The following is a 22,238-nucleotide window of genomic DNA, read 5'->3' as shown; positions in this document are numbered from 1 at the left end:
AGACCAGGAGGACTTGAAAGTAAAGGCATCCAGCGGGCAGCTGGGCAGCTGGGCCTGGAGTCCAAGACAGGAGACGTAGGCTGGGACATCAGCAGCTCACGTGCAAGAGTGGCTGCCACCTGGGAACAGAAAAAGGCAAAGTAAAGGAAGAAGGCAGGGATGGGAGCGTAGGCCACACCAATGCTTCAGACCTAAGGAAACCGGGGACGGAAGGCAGAGGAGGAGAGGGGGAGCGGTCAAGGATGACGTCAGAATGTCAACCAAGGGAGAGGGGGCCACTGAGAATCAGCAGCTGCTGGAGTTGGCAGCTCACAGAGATACGTAAAAAGAAAGGGGTGATGCCAATAGTAACCCCTAAAATAAGCGAACTTAACTGAAAAGTCTCTCAAGGTAAAAATGCAGGCTCTGAGAACATAAACTTCAAGTTACAATATTTACCTCAAATACACTGACCCTGTTCGGGTAAATACACTGAGGCCAGTGGAGTTTATTCCCACTGATACGATCTGGGTACTTCTAACACAATCTTTTTTTAGTGTAGTCACAGCAATAATATCTACGTCATTTCTGATCACAGACAAGCAGACAGAGTAAATTAAAGTTACCTACAGCAAAAACAAGAACCTGAAAAGCATTATACTGGCATAAATTCAATGAGAGTTTGAGATTTTATTTCCTTGTACATTGGGAATCACAACAAAAAACAATGTTAATTAAAATGAATCACCGGTAATAAAAAAAAAAAAGGCCACGTTTAGACATAAAATGTATTAAACTGCTCTTCTATCAACCTATGAGTTTATACTAAAGCTCCTTTTTAAAGTAAATCTGCACTATTTCACAATCAAAACAACTTTCTTTCAAATTCACATACTAAAAAGCATGGTATATATGCGTGTTGTTTCTGCAGCAGGCTTAAGTGAATATTGTTTTTGTAAGTCACCAGAAAATGATACTTAGTGTAAGAGAACTAGAAACATTCATTTCTGTAAATAAAGTCCTTATTTAAACATTTGGGTCAACTTTTTTGGTAAGGATTTAGGGATTTTAAAGGATTATAAACACACTGCAAGTGTAATTTTACTCACAAGGACTAAGGAAAGAGCTTCTAAAACAGTATTTAGAATGAAAAGTCATTTTACTTTACATTTATACCTTTGTTTAAAGTATACACCTGCCAACTGGTAACAAATAAATAATAAATGAATCTGAAGAAGCCCGGATTTGTATTTAAAATTCTAGCATTTTTTCCCTGTTATTTAACAGTAAGACATTCCCAAACTAAAAATATGGCAGGCCACGCTGTGCTTTGTCCCTTAGATGAAATGTTCTCTCACGGCAAAAAGTTAAAACAAGCACTTCTAGGAGAAAATTATTCTGCATAATTATTTTCCAGAAGAAACAGACTTGTGTTTCATTTGTGTTGGTAAGGAGTGGTTTTTACATCCATCAGTCAGAAACAAGGTAAATGTAGGGGAAGAAAACGAAATTAAATCAAGTAGTTTCCTCTGTCTTACATGCCTTAAATTTAATACAAAACACTTAAGGCAACATCTTACGAGTGCTCACGACTTAATGAAGAGGCTGAAACAGCTGTCTGACCCCATCCAGATACGACACATGTCAGCACCCGAGTTGCCCAAGAGCGCGGCCTACAGAGCCTAGATCCAACACAGACGTGTGAGTACACCTCACACAGGGAGGAAGACGGGATTCTTCTGACCTGAGAGGCTCGCGGTCTAGGGAGTAAGGGACACTCTAAATATGTGATTTCCGGTATAACATGGCAGATGCGAGAACACCAACAGGAGCAAAGGGACTGAATGTGTGCCTGAGAAGGCCTCTCCTACCTGCCCATTGGCTTTGGATCCTCAGGGTGAACTAATGCCTCAACTGCAGCTTTCCGCTTACAATTAGCCCAAGGTCAGACTCACGGGGTAGGTCTTCCCAAAAGAGAGACCAGCCACGCTTATGAACGGACTGAGGCGGCATCTGGCACCTGAGAAATAATGACTGCTGGCCCTAACACAGGCCACCCGCCTCCTTCATCCTTCCTCTTCTATCCTCTAGGTCTTGCTCTTTCCTCTTACGTAAAACAGGAGTACTCAGCTTCCCTAGTTCTGAAATGGCCAATGGGACAAACTCTTAGCTGTCAAACCACATGAGAAGAGTTTCTGCAAACACAAAACCCAACATCCTACTCCAAAATAATCATTTGACAGGTTCACTACAACCGTTTGGGGCAAGCAACACGTTTCCGCAAATTTCTGAAACAATGAGACACAAATCCAACCTAAGTGATTTAACAGCTGCAGGAGCTAACCGAAGCGGGTGGGAGAAGGTCAGCAAGGAAGACTGAGAGAAGGGAGCTGCTGGAAGACTGTGAAGTTGTTCTGTAACTTTCCTAAAACAAGGTTTAAAAAAGGCAAAACATTTTGATTGGTTAGCAGAGATACTGACAGAGATCATGGACTAAATCACCGAATGTTCAGTCTGAGAACCTAAGCCCTCAAAGTCCAATCCTCCTCAGTGAATGCCCTGGCTCTCAACTCAAACGGGGCTGCGCGGGAGAACTGCCCTGCCCCAGGCTAAAAGCAGCAGCCTGTTTGGAGGTGGGGCCCTAGCATCTGCAGTGTTCAGAGGCGCTAGGCAGGTCTGATGGGCAGCATCTCTGAGGTACCCACCACCTGTCCCCCTCGTGTCTCCCTCGTCGCCCTGTCCCCACACCATTATACCCAAACCCTATTTGGCCCCCGGCAAGCTGTGCGTTTCAGCAGCACTGAAGCAGCCCGACTGCACAGACCCACACCGTGCTTGCGGCAGAGACGAAAAAACTGGCCAAGACGGAACAGAAAAAATCGCCACACAGATGTTTGACAAGCTGTTCATACCATTTAAGGGCAAATTTGGTTTGCAAATAAATTCACTGCATCTCTGAAGTCTCAGCTCATTAAATACATAGGTGTGAATGTCTTTTTTTTTTTTTAAGATTTTTATTTATTTATTTGAGAGAGCGAGAATGAGAGAGAGTACATGAGAGGGGGGAGGGCCAGAGGGAGAAGCAGGCTCCTCGCTGAGCAGGGAGCCCGACGCGGGACTCGATCCCGGGACTCCAGGATCATGACCTGAGCCGAAGGCAGTCGCTTAACCGACTGAGCCACCCAGGCGCCCCCATAGGTGTGAATGTCTTATAAGAAATGCTACTCTATAATTTTGATCAAAGTTTATATCAAAATAATCTCTCGAAGATTAAGAAATGCTCACAAATATAATGAACTAGCAGTTAATCACAGCAATCCCTCATATTGGTTATGCATGTTACATAATCTTTGCAAAGGGACACTGGGGTCCCTTTTCTACAAGGCAGAGGGAACTATAAACATGCAAATGTACTAGGAAAAAACATTAAAGCGCTGGTTCCTTCTCCAGGACACACACCACCATCGGTTTTTGTTTTTTTTTTTTAAAGATTTTATTTATTTATTTGACAGAGAGAGACACAGCGAGAGAGGGAACACAAGCAGGGGGAGTGGGAGAGGGAGAAGGATGCGGGACTCGATCCCAGGACCCTGGGATCATGACCCGAGCCGAACGCAGTCGCTTAACCAACTGAGCCACCCAGGTGCCCCACCACCATCGGTTTTTATAAATGATGCCCTTTTTTGAAATTTTGCCACTGAGAGATCATTATTAATAAAGGAATATTTGGTCATATAGTGTGTATTTGTTAATAAAACAGCAAAATCAGCTAGAGCACTGGGCACCAATACAGTTTTGCTTCTACCTAAAATCATCCAGGGCCAAATACATTAAACTTATTAAAACTGATTTTCAAGCTAACAAGTGCCCATGTGTTGTCTTTTCATGTCCAAATCAATAATCTTAGATGAAACACAGGAGATCTGGACCTTCTATCAGACAACAGACACGAGTCTTTTCACCTTTTCTCATTTATGCCTCAAAACAAAAGTCCCGGGGCGCCTGGGTGGCTCAGCCGTTAAGCATCCGCCTTCGGCTCAGGTCATGATCCCAAGGTCCTGGGATCGAGTCCCACATCGGGCTCCCTGCTCCGCGGGAAGCCTGCTCCTTCCTCCCCCACTCCCCCTGCTTGTGTTCCCTCTCTCGCTGTGTCTCTCTCTGTCAAATAAATAAATAAAATCTAAAAAAAAACAAAAACAAAAAACAAAAAAACCAGAAGTCCTTGTGAATCTCAGAGCAGTTAAAAGCAGTTACACCCCTAGTGCAGGAGCCAGAGCCCCAGCCCAAGGGCATCCCAGGCAGAGGTGTGTCCTGGCTCACCAACAGACGTGGGCAAGGACAGTCACAGCACTTCTAACAGCCAAAAGCCAGAGGCAAAACACTGCCCAGCAACAGAACTGACAAATATGTGTGATATCCATATAATCGAAAACATGTAGAAGGAGAATAAGCAAGCTATTCTATGTACAACAACATGGGTAAGTACTCATCATGTTGAGTAGAAACAACACGTAGAACAGAATCATATGGTAGAACTCCACTTCTGCAAAATTTCAAAAACAGGCAAAACTAAGCTATGACAACAGAAGACAGGATAGCTATTCTCTCTGGAGGAGGAGTGACTGGGAGTGGGCCTGTGGGACTTCTGGACTATTCTGTTTCTTCATCTGGGCACTGGGTATATGAGATTATTTAAACTCTGAAGTCACTGAGTATATGATTTATGTATAATTGTTTGTATAACATCAATGAAAATTTTATGAAAAAATAATATTTTCACAAGCATGATAGAATCTGATTGAGAAAAGGGTAAAAACTAGCCCAAAGTTACCCAGCTAAAGAGTCAGGACAGCACCTGCCTGATGCCAAGACACATCCTCTTTCCACTACACCAAGACTTCATTCTCAATTCAAAAAGACTTCCCACTTCCTGTGGGGGTCCACATGTTTTTTGGCTTTGGTTCGGCAGTTTCTTGTTTTGGTCTTACATGGGCTCCAGTGCCCTCCCCCCCAGTAAGGAGTAGTACCTCACCCACCCTCATTCCAGTGGTTCAATGGCACAGACAGGCCCAGGCCCAGCCCCAGCTCACGAGTGCCTGGGAACCAGCATATTCTATTACCCCACCCACCACAGAATTAGTTCAGGGTTGGTCACATAACCCAATCCAAACCAGACTGGCAGGCCTATGCATTTTTAAGGAATTGGTAGAAAAAAGAAACTTGCTGTGGCTTTAGACCAGTGGTTCTCCAACCTGGGGCAGTTCCACCCACCACCATCCCCCCAGGGACATCTGGCAACGTCTGGAGATATTTTGAGTTGTCACAACTGGAGGGAAAGAGTTGCAACTGGCACCTAGTCACTAGAGGCCAGGGATGCTGCTGCACATCCTACAATGGATAGGAGAGCTGCCCACAACAAAGAATTATCTTGCCCAAAATGTAGTATTGCCTAGATTAAGAAATCCTGCTCTTGAACTTAGAATTCTGAGGACATAAGCCTGGAATTTCTGGTGCTATCACAAATAAAGGCATGCTAGATAGTTCCAGAGGAGGTGAAACAAAGACAGGGAGGAAGAAAATGGAAGAGAGAGGGTGAGAATGATGGTTCTGATGTTTGAGGACCTGGATCCAACCATCCCTGAAGCCAATCAACTGGGATTCTTGTGCCAATAAATTTTTTATTATGCCATTTTACACTGGGTGTCTGTCACTTGCAACCAAGAGTCCTGTTCACACTCCCACTATATAAAACACTTTATGCCAAATTCTGTGGTGAATACAAGGATGAATCACACATAGATTCTGTTCTTCGGGTAACCTACAATCTAGACAGAGGGGATAAAGAAGTAGACAAATGACTCAACAAAGCAGAATGCCAACACTACAGGAGTAGAAGTGCTAAGAAGGGTAAGAAGACAGAGAAACACAAAATCTCAGTGCGTTTCAAATAAATTATCAAGAGCAAATAGGAAGATTTAAATATTTACCAAACTCTACCCTTACAATAAAACCAGCCACCAAAGACCCTCAGGGAGCCCAACTGACTCAATTTGTTCCCTATAAAAAAGGGGAACATATAAAATTTTAGATCACACCAAAAATGTTCAGAAAAAGCCAAGATAGATTTTACGTTTCAGTGACTTGTTTACACATTATTCCCATGCCTCTCTGCTCCCTGCCTCATTGAATGAGAAAGGGCTGTAAAAAAGAACTAAGAAAGAACTAAGAAACAGAACCAAAAAAAAAAGTGGGTAATTTACAAAGTATCCACACCCTGCCTTACACACAGGTCTAAATGAGCCACTCAAAGATGATTCTGCACCTCTCAAAAGGTAACTTTCTTCCCCTTGCACCAGGGTCCACCGTACAGCTGGAGCCCCTGGGGTAGCACGTGGCCCTGCCCCTCCCTCGGGGCTCCACAGCCCTCCTTTGCTGACCTGTGAGCAGAATCCACCTCAATGGAAAACACAGCAAAGAAGTTTTCTAGTTTCCACCAGATCTTCAAGGGTGAGACTTAGGTACAAGGCTTTCCTCCCCCAAAAGAACCGAACAGATCGGGGCGCCTGGGTGGCTCAGTCGTTAAGCGTCTGCCTTCGGCTCAGGTCATGATCCCAGGGTCCTGGGATCGAGTCCCACATCGGGCTCCCTGCTCGGTGGGAAGCCTGCTTCTCCCTCTCCCACTCTCCCTGCTTGTGTTCCTGCTCTCGCTGTCTCTCTGTCAGATAAATAAATAAAATCTTTGGGAAAAAAAAAAAAAAAAACCAAACAGATCAAGGAGAGCTTCCCTCCAAGGACAAGGTTCAGAGCACAGTAACGAGTCATCCCCCAAGGAGGCTGCACTTCGGCTCAGAACCTCAGCAACTCCCCGCAGGGCTGGGAACAGCATCCCACGCACAGCACATAAACACACCCATCCCTAAGCCACACAGTCTAGTCTTTTTAATCGAATCAGAAACTTCTCAGCATAATGTGCAACACGTGAGGCTCACGGAGAACTAGTCCCAGACAGCACCTTACAATTGGACTTAGTGTATTTAAAACACACTGAATGGAATCAGTTTATTAGAATTGAGGCCGAATACTGGAAAATGTAGGCTTTGCTCTTGACTTCTTCCCTTCCCTGTTCCCTTGTTTTAACAGGAAAATAAAGCTATATTTTCCCCTCTGTGATGCCTTCCTCTTACATACATGCACTCTGCTCCCCACCCCACCTCCCTCGGGGCCTCGGCTCCCACTCAGCACCAGCCACGGTGCCTTTGGGCCAACCGGGAGGACTTCTCCAGGCTGAGCGGAGAGCTCAAGATGGTGCAGGCAGGTTCCTATGGAGAAAAAGGGACAGAGAGGAGGAATACCTTGCCCCCGCCTCTTCCTCCCTTCCAGGGGCTGAGGTCAGGGCCCTCCGCTGAGCCCCATCAAAGCCCTGGCCAGGCTGTGGTATCTCACCTAGCTGTGAAAGGGCCAACCTTGGGGCGCGTGGGTGGCTCAGTCGTTAAGCGTCTGCCTTCGGCTCACGTCATGATCCCAGAGTTCTGGGATCAAGCCCCGCTTCGGGCTCCCTGCGCAGCGGGAAGCCTGCTTCTCCCTCTCCCACTCCCTCTGCTTGTGTTCCCTCTCTTGCTGTGTCTCTCTCTGTCAAAGAAATGAATAAAAATCTTTAAAAAAAAGGGGGGGGGGGCCAACCACAAGGACCATGTAAAACCACTTCTCGGTAAAGCAGCCTCTGTAAACACAGCAGCAGGATGCATTTAGTCATCTTTATTTCTAGTAAGTTTAATACACATCCACGTAAAAGAAAAATACAGAAACATATCAAGTTGCCCATATATTCCCAAGCCCAGAAATAGCTACAGTTAATACTCTGGTTTTTCTGACATACGGTTGCCTATGCTAAATGCTAATTTCCTTTATCAAAAAAAAAAAAAAAAAAAGCGTGTGTGGGGGATCAGTGTTCTGCAACTAACTTTTATCATCATGGAAATACTGCAGTGACCTATCACCCCCTAGAGAACCATCTCACTCCTTTCTGATAACCACAGCATCAATTCCATTCACTGAAACACTGTACATACAGGAATACTCAAAAAATTTTAAAAAATAAAAAATAAACCTACTCAGGATCCAGTGGCAATAAGCCTGATGCCAGCTTTCGGGAACTCTGCCCAACACGCCATTTTGGCAAATGTGTGATGAGCATCCCATCCTTTGCATAAACTGCCTGGACCCCAGGGTGCCTGGGTGGCTCAGTCGGTTAAGCGTCTGACTTTTGGTTTTGGTTCAGGTCATGATCTCAGGGTCCTGGGATGGAGCCCCGCACTCAGCGTGGAGTCTGCCTGAGATTCTCTCTCCTCCTGCCTCTCTGGCGTGTGCTCTCTCTCTCAAACAAATAAAATCTTTTAAAAACAAAACAAAACAAAACAAAACTGCCTGGACCCCTAGTTGCTGCTTTCGAGTAGTATGGTGTTTGTGTGCATGTTATGGGAGGGAGGTGGAAACTATGAGAATGAACCCAGTGTTGCCTGCTGGACGGGAGAGAAGCATTCCACTGCCGGGAACAGGCCCTCTAGGAGCAGACACTGAAACAGAATAGCCTCTAAGAAGACAGAGATGAATTCTCACTGCTGTAGGTCACAACTCTGAGGAGAAAGTCAGCCCCAACTCCTACGCAGCCGCAGCCGTGAATCTACTCCACGGACAGATCCTCAGCGAAGTTCTATAACTGGAGATGTGGACACAGGCTCCAGCTTCTGCACTTTCATGTGCAAGTCTGGGCAGGTCACCCACTTCCTAGAACCTCAGGCTCCTCTTTTATCAAAATGGAATATTACCAGCTACCTTGGAGGCTTGGAGGATAAACTAAACAATAAGCGTGTAAGTTGTTAGTATAAAGCCTTGCACATATTCACTCCCAATAACTGCTAGCTGTTCCCTTCATGTTTACAAAGTAAGAAAAGATCAACTCCCTATGAAAGTGACAGGACCTAAGGAGCCCAAGCCACATGAAGCAGCCCTGGGGTCTGAGGCCCCAGCTGGACAGCAAGAGAAGCCCAGGACCACTGAACCACCAGACACCTGAGCAAAGACGCCATGTTGGAAAAGGAATCATCTAGACCTCGCTGCCCCACAGGAAGCCAGGCAGACAAACTGCCCAGTGGAGCCCTTCCCAAATTCCGTACCCACAAAACCACATACATGATAAATGGTTGTATTAAGCCATTAAAAAAATTTTTTTATAACTTAAGTAACAGGACCTAAAGGCAACGGGCTTGCTATCCAACTGCCTTTCAGTACAGAACAAAAATTTATTCTATACCAGCCAGCAACTGATAATGCCAATCACATCAAGAATCTATCTTTCCACACATCCAGTAGGCAACAGAACTCTCCCCTACCTCACCCCACCCCCAATCTTCCAGCAATCCCAAACATGTAAAAGCAGGAATGTTCTGATTAACATGGAACTGGAAAAGCAGAACATTCCCTTCCCCTCCCTCAGCCAGCCCTGAGGTACATCACAATGACCCACAGAAACAGTGGGAAACTACCACCTAAAAAATACACAGGTCTGTGGGTGGCAAGCAGTTTTTTTAGCCTGCAGAACAGCTCTACAAACCTCAGAGCATAAGACACCTGCACGCCTGAATGTCTGCTCTAAGAGAGAACTATTGTCTATTTTGTTCACTGATGTAGCTCAAAGTGCCTACGACAGTGCCTGGCACACAGCCAAGTACCTGGCACACAGCCAAGTACTCGATAAATTTGCTTTCAATGTATGATGGCAATTCAAAATAAAAATTTAGTGGGGCACCTGGGTGGCTCAGTCAGTTGAGCATCTGACTCTTGGTTTCAGCTGAGGTCATGATCTCAGAGTCTTGAGATCGAGCCCCTCGTCGGGCTCCACACTCAGAAGGAGTCTGCTGAGATTCTCTCTCCCTCTCCGTCCCCCTGTGCCCCCACCCCATGTGTGCACTCACTCTCCCAAATAAATAAAATCTTTAAAAAGAAAAATTTAGTGACTTCAAGGTTTTGAAGTGATGACAAATATCTCAAGATCTTAGAAGAGAACCATGATAAATCTGTAAGATCTCCAACGCAATGTATGAGTGTATGCAAACAACAAGTATTTGCAGAAGAATAAATGCTGTAAAAAGAGTAAACCAGAAACACTGGGACTAAGTCCTTTGGGATTTTAAGATTTTTCTAGACAGCTGAAGGCTGACCCCTTTAAACGCCTAAGCTATTTTTATTTTCACCATTTTTAGATGGCAATCATTTAGTGTATTCTAGTTAAGGACTACAGAGAATGAAGTTTAACCCTTCCTTTGTTGCAGTACGCATGTGTTACAATGACCAGTAGAGCTACTGAGATTGTGCTGAACTGGGTACTGCTGTAGGCTAGGGCAACAGGCAAGACTTATGGGATTAGCGGGCATCTCGGGTGAGAGCCGCTATCTCAGCTTTTCATTACATATCCCACATTCCTACCAATCCTCCCTAAGCAAATGCTGGCATGCTCTTCTCCCAAATGCATCCCAGGGACCAAAGCGGACATTCCTAAACTTGTGTCCCAGACAAGCATAGTGAAGCCTATGGACTCCCTCAGAATAAAGTTTTTAAATGTACAAAATAGAAGACAAGGGAATACAAAATAACTTAATTACACTAAAAGGGAATTATCCAAATAATTATGATATAGTATTGCTTATTACTATATTTGACAGGATCTAGAGGTAAGTCAAACGAATGCTGTAATTCAAAGTAACGATGAGCATCCACACTATTTTTTAGAAATGTGTAACTACTGTAGGGGCGCCTAGGTAGCTCAGTCAGTTAAGTATCTGATTCTTGGTTTTGGCTCAGGTCATGATCTCAGGGTCATGAGATCGAGCCCCACATCAGGCTCTGCACTCAGCGAGGAGTCTGCTTGAGGATTCTCTCCCTCTGCCCCTCCATCCACTTGCACGTGCACACCACATGCACTCTTTCTCAAATAAAGAAAATATTTTAAAGATTTTATTTGAGAGAGCAAGAAATCGAGTATGTGTGAGTGTGAGCGAGCACAAGACGGGGTAGAGGCAGAGGGAGGAGCAGACCCCTGGCTGAACAGGGAGCCCCAACTTGGGGCTTGATTCCAGGACCCTGGGATCATGACCTGAGCTGAAGGCAGACACTTAACTGACTAAACCACCCAGGCGTCCCTAAACAAAGAAATTTTTTTAAAAATGCATAACTACTGTAATGCAATATGAAAACTGATTTTATTGATGTTACTGTCATGGAAGCTGCTAATGTTACTGGATTTGATGACCGCATTCATAATTGAAGGAATTGTTAAATTTTAGTTAGAAGTTAGTAAAAATAAAGATGTAATTTTCTTCCCTAGTTCATGGACCACCCCACCCATCCCCCACCCCAGATCCCATGTTAAGGACCCATGGACTAAAGGAAGCCCAGGGGGCAAGGGAAACCAGGTACATACAGCTAACTCAAAGATAATATAACCACCACCACCAGGCATCTCTCTCGGGGCCACAGTGTGTATATATTGTATGTATGAATAATGCAACAAAGCCATCACACCATGCCAATGCAAACATAAATCCCACTGAAAATGGGAAAGCTGCACCAGAAGCTATAGCCATCAAAATCTACAAAGAGAAATTAAAATGGAATGATGCCATCAGTATGGAGAGTAAATTTCAACCGAGTAAAACTCAAATGTCCATTAGTTAGAGTTATGGAATTAATTTCTACATAATGCAAATTCTTCCTCAATATAAAAACATTACAACTCTTTTCAAATGTTACTAACACTCAATTTAAGTCTGATGTGATTTACTGCCCAGCTAGTGCCTGAATATGACAATTTAGTCTAATGAACAAACAGATGGAAAATTATTTTCTACTATAAACTTTATATTATCCCTGCCAATGGGAGAAGAGGAAAAATGTGACAAAATAAATACCTTTGAATCCTCATTTCAGGAAATTTATTTGGGTTGCAGCTCACATTTGACAACTGTAGGCAGGCAGAGAAGCCTTTATTCTAGAATGTCCTTCCATCAACTCTCCACTACCATCTGCCCATTCTTCCAGTTCAAACATCTCCTCTGTTCCATTCCCCAGGTTCCCATGGAACCTGGCCCTCTGCTGTCACATAGGTAAACACACTGAGTCTGTCTTCCACATCACACTTTGGGTAGAGGTGGAACAGTGTCTAATTCATTGGGTGGACCATGCAAACCTTGTCAGAGCATTTACTTAACACACAACTTGAATGTGAGAGGAAAATAAATGGCAATTTTCTGTTTCTCCACCTTAATGTTCAAAGTGGATATTGTAATACTAATTAACCTCAACTGAAACATATTTACTTGAAAATACACCTAAGTGCTGTAGGTAAATTCTAAATTGAAATGAAAGAAACAATAAAAGGGCTTTATTTTCTAACCCTACCTAAAATCAGGTAGAGAAAATCAGGTAGAGACCCCAGTATTTCATATCATATGTACACTGTCAGAAGGAAAAGCCAAACTTCGGACACCTTCACTTGCATCGAGTTCATCCAGCATCTCAGGAACTAACACCACTTACGGGCACGAACTGTACCAGACACTGCGCTTCACACAGATTAGCTCACTGAATCCTCCCCTCAAGCCTCTGAGAAAAACATGTCCATTTTACAGAAATGCAGACTCTTCTGGATCGGGATCTGCGCTGGGCACCGGGGCTCTACATGAATGTGGCACCACCAGGAGTGGGGACTGAGAAGGGACACTAGTTAGGAAACAAGGCGAGGGAGGCCCTGGGAGCGACAGCAACCTCACTCACCAGGTGAACAGAGCACCAATGTTGGAGAGCAGGCAGGTGGGAGGAGAGGCCTGGCACCCAGCCCACCCAGGCTGCCGACAAGCCCCCGGGTGGGGCAGGTGGGCCTGGGCCCATGTGCCTTCCGGAGGACCACAGGGCCCTACAGAGGAGGGGGGCTGGGGGGCCACAGCAGGAGGGGAGGACGATGGGCCAGAGGATGCTGAGGGAGTCACTCAGGGCACCTCCAGACCGCATGATGAGTGATGAAGGACCTGGCAGGGAGAAGCACTGGCCTCCTCCCGGGCCTCCTCCACTTGGGGCAGTGGTTGGCGCATGCACGTGCAGAGAAGGGGGTAAAGCAATCACAACCAGAAGGTAACACAGCGACAAGAACAGAAAACCAACCGGATGGGAGAACCAACAGGTTAGCAGATCCACCCACCCACCCACGGGGACAAGAAACCTCCAGAAACCTGAGCACAGATTACAGTCTAGTATTTATTCCCAAGTTCTCACTCTTTTCCAGGCCGCTTCCTTGTCCCACCAGCACTGGAAACAGTGAGGACCAAGAAGCCTGGGTGTTCTGGGGCTTGACCGGGGTCCCTACCTGCCCACCCCCCAGTCCCCTGGGCGTTCTGGCTCAAGTTCTGACAGACTGAAAAAAATGCAGTGTTCAAGAGCGGCTCTTTCTTCTACTTATTTTCAGCCAAAGACATACAAAGATCCGGAGGGGCTGCCTGTGGTGGTCTCTGGGTAGCAGGAATGTGGTGGTTTGTTATCTTTGCTTATCAGCAGGTTATTTTTCTATAATTTTCAGGTATTGCTTTTGTAATCTTAAAGATTATTTTTCATTTTTTAAAAAGTACATTTTTCTTAAACTTTAAGGAATTTTAGAGATTACGGTCTACTGTTATTAGATGAGGGCTTCCAGGGACAAAATTATTTGGAGTGGAGGGGAAAAAATACCGTCATTGTAAATATATGATAAATTATTTCAACAGTACAAGTGAAATGGCATACATTCCTAAGTGGCCCCAAATGCGTCACTATGTAACCTGCAAAAGCCTTTAAGTCATGAAATACAGTCTGAAAAATAAACATCAACATCTATAGAAACTAAAACCTTAAGATGACAGTCCGAAAGCAATATTCAAAAGACTGTCCTTTTATATGCCTAGGTAATTACTTAAGGCAAAAATTTTAGCTGAAATCAAAATTGTGATAATAGTAAGAACTGGTCTGTCTATTTTATGAAGCAGACAGTTCAAACTTGAGTTTAGATAACCATTAACCTTATTAACCAAACACTTTCTTGCTACTTCCTAGGAACTGCAGTAAAATGAATGTAATTCAAATTATGACATCTGTGGACACAGTATGGAGTCCCCTTGACAACAGCAGTACTCATTTAAACACAGAATCATTTATGGCGCGGGCTACCCCTCACATTTACGGTGCCTTTTTCAAGGCGCCATTCAAATTATTCAAGGCCAAAACTGTCCTCCCCGTCGCAAACTCAAACCCGTGTGTGGCAGACGCCGGCAAGCCAGGCGTGGGCTGATGTCAGGCCTGGCCTCTGCGCCGTACATCACCCGCTCCAGCACACACAGCAGCCCGCTCGCAACCCGGTCACTGGCATCGGCGAGGTCCGTGGCGACTGCCAAGCAAATGTGTGACATTTCAACCTACTAAAGCACGGTGGCCAGACGCCATCACAGTCTGGGGTGCCATAGATAAACCAGTTATTTACCATTTTTGAACACACCGCACTAGCCTTTAGAACACGGACTGCATTCTTGAATAAAACCTATCGCCTATGTTCAGGAATCCTGAACTTCACTCAGATCAGTCGTAGAAATAGGTCTTTTCTCTCATATTGTTTTACCTTGAAATAAACTCTCCTCACCAAGCGGTCATTCCTTTTCTTTCTTTTTTTTTTTTTTTTTTTTTTAAGATTTTATTTATTTATTTGAGACAGAGAGCACGAGAGGGAGGAGGGTCAGAGGGAGAAGCAGACTCCCTGCCGAGCAGGGAGCCCGATGCGGGACTCGATCCCGGGACTCCGGGATCATGACCTGAGCCGAAGGCAGTCGCTTAACCAACTGAGCCACCCAGGCGCCCTGCGGTCATTCCTTTTCTTTCATCTTGATCAAGAGGCAAATCAGAACTTTGGCCAGTAAAGGATATTAGTTAGAACCAGTCTAATCTGTTTCCCACTTAACATATTTTAACTTCGTGTAATACCAACTGTAACAATAACAATACTATTTGCTGCTCCTTGGCTCTCTCAGAAGTTATAAATGTGAGATAACTTCAATACATGTTTATAAAACTCAGATTCCATCCTACTCTGCAAAAGCAGAGTAAGTGGCTAATACTTGTCCTGCTTTCAGAGATGAAGGAAATCAATAAAAGAAACACACAAGACAAAAATGAAAGAGTATAAAATTGCACACAGAATAAATAAAGTCTGCATTCATAACCACTGCCCAGCCCTCAGCTAACATTTCTCTTCCTCCCCGACCCACCCTACCTTCCCGGTGTGTGAGAAAGAAAATCTTGATTTTGTCCTAGCACCCAACCAAACCTCCATGGCCAGTTTCCCTAAGGCCGTTTACTCGTGTCATGCTGAAGGGAATGAGCTGCCGTACTCTCAAAATCATTTCCAGTTCCAAAATTCTACTATTCTATAAAAATAAATTAGAATATAGAATGAAAACCTGAAAAAAAAAAAATAAAATCCCAACATCAGGAACATATGTTAGGTCTGTAACATATGTAAATTGCAAAACAAACAAAACAAACAAAAAACCAAAAACTTCAGCTGGGGAAGTAAGTACCCATGGGGCAGACCCAGCTTGCCAAAAGTTCATGTGAAAAAGATTTACGGATTGTAGTTGACCATGTAAGCTCAGGATAAGCCAGCAGAATGGCCTGGAAACCAAAAGAATGAAAAGGAACAAAAAGCCTACGGCCTTAGGAGAAATGTCATCCTTACGTTAAGGGGGGAGGGGGGTCCCAGCCTCACCAACCTTCCACTGACTAGGCCACCCAGAAGTTTCGTTTTCGGTTTTAGTAGACTTTAAAAGCAGCCAGCAGTAAGCGTCACAGGTGCCGGCAATTCCATGGAGACCAGGGCCTGCAGTGTGGGAAGGGGACACGAGGAAGCCTTTGCAAATCTGCCTTGGGGAAGAGTGCATTAGTGCCCCCTCTCATAAATGGGAGAGCAAAGGGGTGAGACACAAAGGGAGAGAGATTTCTGCTTCAAATATAAAAATCTTTCAATTAGAGCTGTGTGCGATGGTATGGATTTCCTGAGGAATGCTGAGCATCCCTTGAGGAGATTCGAGCACGGGACAGAGGGAGCAACTCCACACTGCTCAGAATCAGACTGTCAACGCCCAGGCTTCGGGCTTCATTTAAAGACGGGCACCTGCCTCCACCACCTTCGTGGGCTGGCGGAGCAGTCAGTCAGTGGTTCCCACCACTGAGCAGAGGCTGAAAGCACAGTTCCTTCTCTGGCGCAGGCTCCCCCACGTGTCGGGGGTGGGGGGCTGACTTCATCTTCATGATACAAGATATTTTACAATCAGGAACATTCCTAGAGAGCCAACATGGAAACCAAGGCTGACAAGAGATAAAGACTGCTACTCCAGCCAAGCGCTGCAGCGAGCAACGTATTCAAAGCTTGTTTTTCCCATGCCAAGGGAATGGCTAATGTGTGTTGGGAAGTTTCAGTGACTTGCTGTGACTGAACTCTGATCTACTCCCGATTAATTCTACAATCAAGGAACAAGAATTCCACCTACCAAGTGGGAATTGTAGTCTCTGAATCCTGACATTTTCTTTTCTTTTTTTTAAGATTTTATTTATTTATTTGACACAGGGAGAGAGATAGCAAGAGAGAGCATAAGCAGGGGGAGCGGCAGAGGCAGAGGGAGCCCAACTCAGGGCTCGATCCCAGAACTCCTGGGATCAAGACCTGAGCTGAAGGCAGACGCTTCACCGACGAAGGCACCCAGGCGCCCTCAACCCATTCATTTTATCAGGAAACAGAGCCTGAGAGGGCTGGACCAGCCGGCTGGCATCTGGTCAGTCAGGCTGCACAGAACTGGACCTCCCTCTCTTTTTCTAGACCATACCAGGTCCCCACGATTTGCCTTTACCTAGAAGGAAATAAAGTCCTCGGTTTGAAATTTCCTTATTAGACTGAAGCCCCTAAGTCCATTAAATTAAAACACACACCAAAAAAGACTCCCAAAAACAAAAACACCAGGGCACCAGCCAGTGCCCAGATTTCTAATCTCTCCGACTCACAAGCCTTATTGGATCTGCACTTCCAAGTTTAAGAGCAGGCACTGTGTGAGCATGAGGACTCTGGTGCCCATCAAGGGGCCTGCATGAGGGGCTGGAGGGTAGAATTACCCTCTCTCTCCCACACACAAGAGCCAGGTGGGCTTCACTGCCTCTCTTTATTCAATCAGGATCAGAGCAAAAAACTGCTGCACCGAAAAAGCCCCCCAAAATCTGCAGAGAGGTACTCCAGGACACTGTGGACCTTCTGAACACCCACACCCAAACCACATTGCTGGCTCCCAAACTGAAAGCAATGTTTTTGAGAAAGACGATATTTAAGTTCCAAGTGTGCCATCAGCCCTGACTATCCCTGCTGATGAAATACAACCACGAGACGGTCAGGTGGGAGTCACTGCACACGGGAAGTGATGACCTCTGTGTACCAAAGGCTGCTCGGAGGTTGCACTCTCCCTCAGGCCGCGTCACCGCAGGCCTACGGTGTTAGCAGGCTCCAACACCAGCCCTCACCAGACAGGCACGAACTGTGCCTTTCTCCTCTTGGCATGTGTGTCCCAAGTGCCCGGACAGACAAGACCCACAATTAATGTATCGTGACCAACGCGGCACTTGAAGAAGCTGAATTTCTTGGCCAAGATGTCTGGAGTACCAGAAAACTACCCTAGATGGTGTGGCAACTGCAAAACAGTAAGACAGAAGCGTGTGCTCTGGTGGTCTAGCACATTGAACTCTTTCCCCGGGGAGCGGGGGGGGCAGGGAGGACGTCCAGAGATCACAATCTCAGCTAGTTTAGACACTACAGAATTGACAAAAATCAAACTTTGGTCTGATATTACTCATTACTCATAAGCAGGCATCTAGTTCGTGTTTCTGAAATCAAACTTTACAATTAAATCTTTAATATTTTAACTTAAGAAACTTACACATACAGGAAAAAACCTGACACAATAGTGACCATCACAACAGATCTATGTAGGGGTGCCTGGGTGGTTCAGATGGTTAAGCGGCTGCCTTAGGCTCAGGTCATGGTCCCGGAGTCCTGGGATCGAGCCCCGCATCAGGCTCCCTGCTCCGCGGGAAGCCTGCTTCTCCCTCTCCCACTCCTCCTGCTTGTGTTCCTGCTTTTGCTATCTCTCTCTCTGTCAAATAAATTAATAAAATCTTTAAAAAAAAAAAATAGACCTATGTAAATCCCTCTAAGCAAATATTGTCTCACAGACCTTAGAGTTTATTTTCACCTAATGACTGATTTCCTCTAGGCCCACCCTGTAGAAAGAACTTCCGCAAAATACCATTTGGCCAATTCTCTGCCTTCGGCAGGCCTACAATTATGAACTCAGCTAAACAAATAAACTTCCTTCCTATTTTTAAAGTTTTCCAAAATTGGAGAATCTACATCTTTGGTTGGCACACTATTTCCTGGACTTACTGCCCTGGCAGTGAAGAAATTCTTCACAGCATATTGAGAGATGAAAAGGACTTCAGAAATGGCCAGGCAGCAGCTCCCCACCTCTATCTTAGGGAAGGGGAAAACAAGGCGAAGTTGTGACCTTGGGGCAAGGTCACACAGGGGGTGGCTGGTGGCAGAGGCTGGGGTAATTCTCTCTGCCCCATTTTCCCCTTATCTGATCTAAATTACCTGTGGCCTGACGAAAGCATTTTGCTCTTGTTCCATACTGGTGAACCAGGACTTATGTTTAATTCATGCAGAATGTGATAAAACAACGAAGAATCTAAATATCATAGCAACTACAAGGTGACACAAAGAACTCTGGGCTAAGAAGAATCAGAATACCTTAATCTTAACTCTAACTTTGGGAAAGCCACCTCACCTCTGCAGGGCTCTATTTTTCATCTTTGAAAAGAGGGAAGAGAATGAAGCAACAGCAAAGGTCGCCTCCACCCCTAACTTAAATGAGGAGGATGGCGATGCTTCACCCCTATTAAGCGTTTCATCGGAGCCGGGCACTATTCTAAGTACATTATGCGGGTAAGTCCTCCACAGCCTGGAGGACAGCCACCATCCCCATTTTGTGGATGAACACATTCATCCTTGCAGAGAAGGGACTTACTTGTCTGTGGTCACACCTCCAGTGGGGACACATGGAGAGAGGAGGTCTCCCAGCAGTTCCAGGGGCCCTCTCTTCCTTATCAGAAGTAGACAGTCTGAGATGACTGGCCCAACTTGCAGTAATAGAGTCCAAATTGAGAACAATTACAGCAATCATTCAACAGAACATTCTCATTTTACAGATCAAGGACGGAGGCCCAGGGAAGTAGAACTTAAATCAGGAAATTTAATGGCTACACCCACCCTGCTTCCTAGACAAGCTTATCCTAAAAAGGGCTTTAATGGCTCACATCACGTATCATCTCATGTGACACCCACACAAGACTATCTGATGGCAGCAGGGCAATGATCCTCACTCCCATGGCAACCAGCCATGGTTAAACAGCAAGCTGGAGGGGCCTCCAACCCAAGCCTTTAACTTCCAGTCTCGTGTACTATCCCAGGCTCGAAAAAATGTCCACTGTGGCAGGAGTCTCTGGAGAGCCTATTCAAAATAGTCTCTAAACACAAGGAAAATTTCCCAGAGAGGCTAAAAACATGTTTCCATGGTGCTCTAAGAAAAATATCAGATAATAAGTGATAATACTCTTAAGGCCCACAACTCAAGTCAATAAGAAGCAGGCTTCCCGCGGAGCAGGGAGCCCGATGCGGGGCTCGATCCCAGGACTCCGGGACCATGACCTGAGCCTAAGGCAGCCGCTTAGCCATCTGAACCACCCAGGCACCCCTACATAGATCTGTTGTGATGGTCACTATTGTGTCAGGTTTTTTCCTATATGTGTAAGGAAAATTAAAAATCGCCTTGTTTTCCCCTTCCCTAAGATAGAGGTGGGGAGCTGCTGCCTGGCCATTTCTGAAGTCCTTTTCATCTCTCAATATACTGTGAAGAATTTCTTCACTGCCAGGGCAGTAAGTCCAGGAAATAGTGTGCCAACCAAAGATGTAGATTCTCCAATTTTGGAAAACTTTATGGTCATGGTCATCTCAAAACTGACCTCTTTGGTCCATCATTTAATTGCCCCTAACCTCCCCGCCAATCTTGACCAATCTGCAATCTTCCAGTGATTTTCTTCTTACTCCCTGTTCTCTTCCCTCCCTAACAAAGAACATCATGAAAAATTCAGGCTCTTTAAAAATTGTAGCTCCCCTTCTGGTGTAACTTCACTCTTATACACCGATTTTTAAAAGCAAGTTAGTGGACATTTTATGCTTCTCACCTAAGGAAGAAGAAAAATTCAAATTCTTGGTGGGACAAAATATTTTAAGTTCTGACCACCCTTGCTTCATTGTCTTGAACATGTGTTGTAATCCCTTTATTACAGAGATCGAACAGGTACAAGAGATAAAACATGCATTTACAGCCAGACAACTCAAGCTTTTAATCTAAATAGCTCTGACAAATGACCCAACCTCTCTGAACTTCAGTTCCTTTATCGCATTTTCCCAAAGAAATGGCTGGAGGGAATAACACCCCCCCCCCCATGATGATTTGGAAGCTGACTGCTCTCCACACAACGGCTGGCACGTATTAAGTGCTCAAAAACAGTCATCTCTTCCTTTCCACGGCTACATTAACACTAATGTAGTTTTCTCTCTGCTTTGCAAATGATGTTTCTCTGAACAAACTCAATCTCCCCTAGTAGAGAAGAGACACATTCTACACACCCACCCCACCTCCCACAGAACGCCCTCCGGGACACACAGCGAGAAGTGAATCAGCAGGTCACGGGAACTGTGTTGCCCCACTGCACTTGGGCAACTTCCACTCTCTTCAAATACTTGGGCCCGCCCTGGTTTCTTCCTACTCGCAGCTCACACCACTGGTCAGGCCTCCCGGGCTGCTGAGCATTGATGACACGCCACACATATCACAGGATCTCTACCCACCCCAGCGGACTGCTCATCTTCATGCTTCCTTTCTTTGTCTGTTCCCCTGTAGGTACCTGGACCTACTCTGAAATACACACATAAGCAGTCAGGTGATTAAATAAGGTATTCTGAAATACAACATGTGAACAGACAAGCATACCTTTGATTTTAGAAAAGTACTTTAAAGAAAAAAAGTGCAAACAGCAGGGCAACATCAACAAGGTGTGCAAAACCCAAGGGTCCAAGACCCTGGGTTTAAGTCCTGCCACAATGAGTCGTGTGATTTTGTTCAAATTAAGTTGCTTCCCCCCTCTGGGCCTCAGTTTCCTCATGGAGAAGAGAGAAAATGGAATTACATTCTGGTAACTCGCTGGCCTCCATTACAGGGAGGGGTGTGCAAGCCCTAGGCAACAGTGTTGGAAAGCAATCCTGAATGATTCCAAAACATGCTGGAAAACTACCACAAGTATATCCTAGCAATTTCCTTTTCATCCACCACACATCAGTGACCTACAATTCCATCATCTTTCCTTAAAGACTGAGCTCAGGGGGCGCCTGGGGAGCTCAGTCGGCTAAGGAGCCGACTCTTGGTTTTGGCTTGGGTCATGATATGGGGGTCCTGGACTGAGCCCCACATCAGGCTCTGCGCTCAGTGGGGAGTCTGCTTGGGGATTCTCTCTCTCCCTCTGCCCCTCCCCACCCACTTGTGACCGCACGTGCGCACTCCAAAAAAAATAAATCTTAAAAAAAGAGAGACTTAACTCAGATCTCATATCCTCAAAAAAAATCTCCCCGAACCCCTAGCAGAGTGATTCCCTGTGCACACATCTGTATGATTTCATTAAATCATCTTCACAGGTGGACCTCTCCCTGTTAAATTGCAAGCTGCTCAAAGGCTGGGCCCATGTCCTGCTCATCTCTGGATCCTCATGCCTACACCACACTTCCACAAAAACCGCTGACAAACTGTGAACTCAACCATGTTCAAAGAGTTTACACTTGCAGATGATCTTCACAATTTCCCATGCAGATTTTGACATTACTCAATTTTAAAACAGGATCTTTAAAAAGATGAATAGGGAGTACATTATTTTTTAGATGAGAAAGACTCAAGGTTAACTTAGCCAAGCTCAACCAAAGTAAATGAACAAGGCCTAGCAGTCTAATCCCATTATAACACATGACGGATATAAAAATA

The 22,238-nt window shown here is 45.2% G+C and overlaps 1 protein-coding gene across 10 annotated transcripts in view; it reads right to left on the bottom strand.

The window, feature by feature from the left end:
• The window catches only part of TBC1D1 (TBC1 domain family member 1), a 230,385-nt gene that overhangs the window by 122,147 nt on the left and 86,000 nt on the right, over nt 1-22,238 (bottom strand). The window contains exon 1 of one of the 10 annotated variants that reach the window (XM_045881329.3): nt 19,173-19,501. The exons of the other annotated variants lie outside the window; for them this stretch is intronic. Coding sequence (XP_045737285.1) covers nt 19,173-19,328 — 156 coding nt within the window. The 5' untranslated portion in view covers nt 19,329-19,501. Of the gene's footprint in view, nt 1-19,172; nt 19,502-22,238 lie in introns of those variants that run through there. 10 annotated transcript variants of the gene reach the window in all.

The sequence above is a fragment of the Mirounga angustirostris genome, unplaced genomic scaffold, assembly GCF_029215605.1.
Source record: "Mirounga angustirostris isolate CCGP_5_RB_7025 unplaced genomic scaffold, mMirAng1.0.hap1 SCAF_2, whole genome shotgun sequence".
Taxonomy (NCBI): domain Eukaryota; kingdom Metazoa; phylum Chordata; class Mammalia; order Carnivora; family Phocidae; genus Mirounga; species Mirounga angustirostris.
The sequence above is the reverse complement of the archived record's forward strand: the minus strand, read 5'-3'. Positions and strand labels throughout refer to the sequence as shown.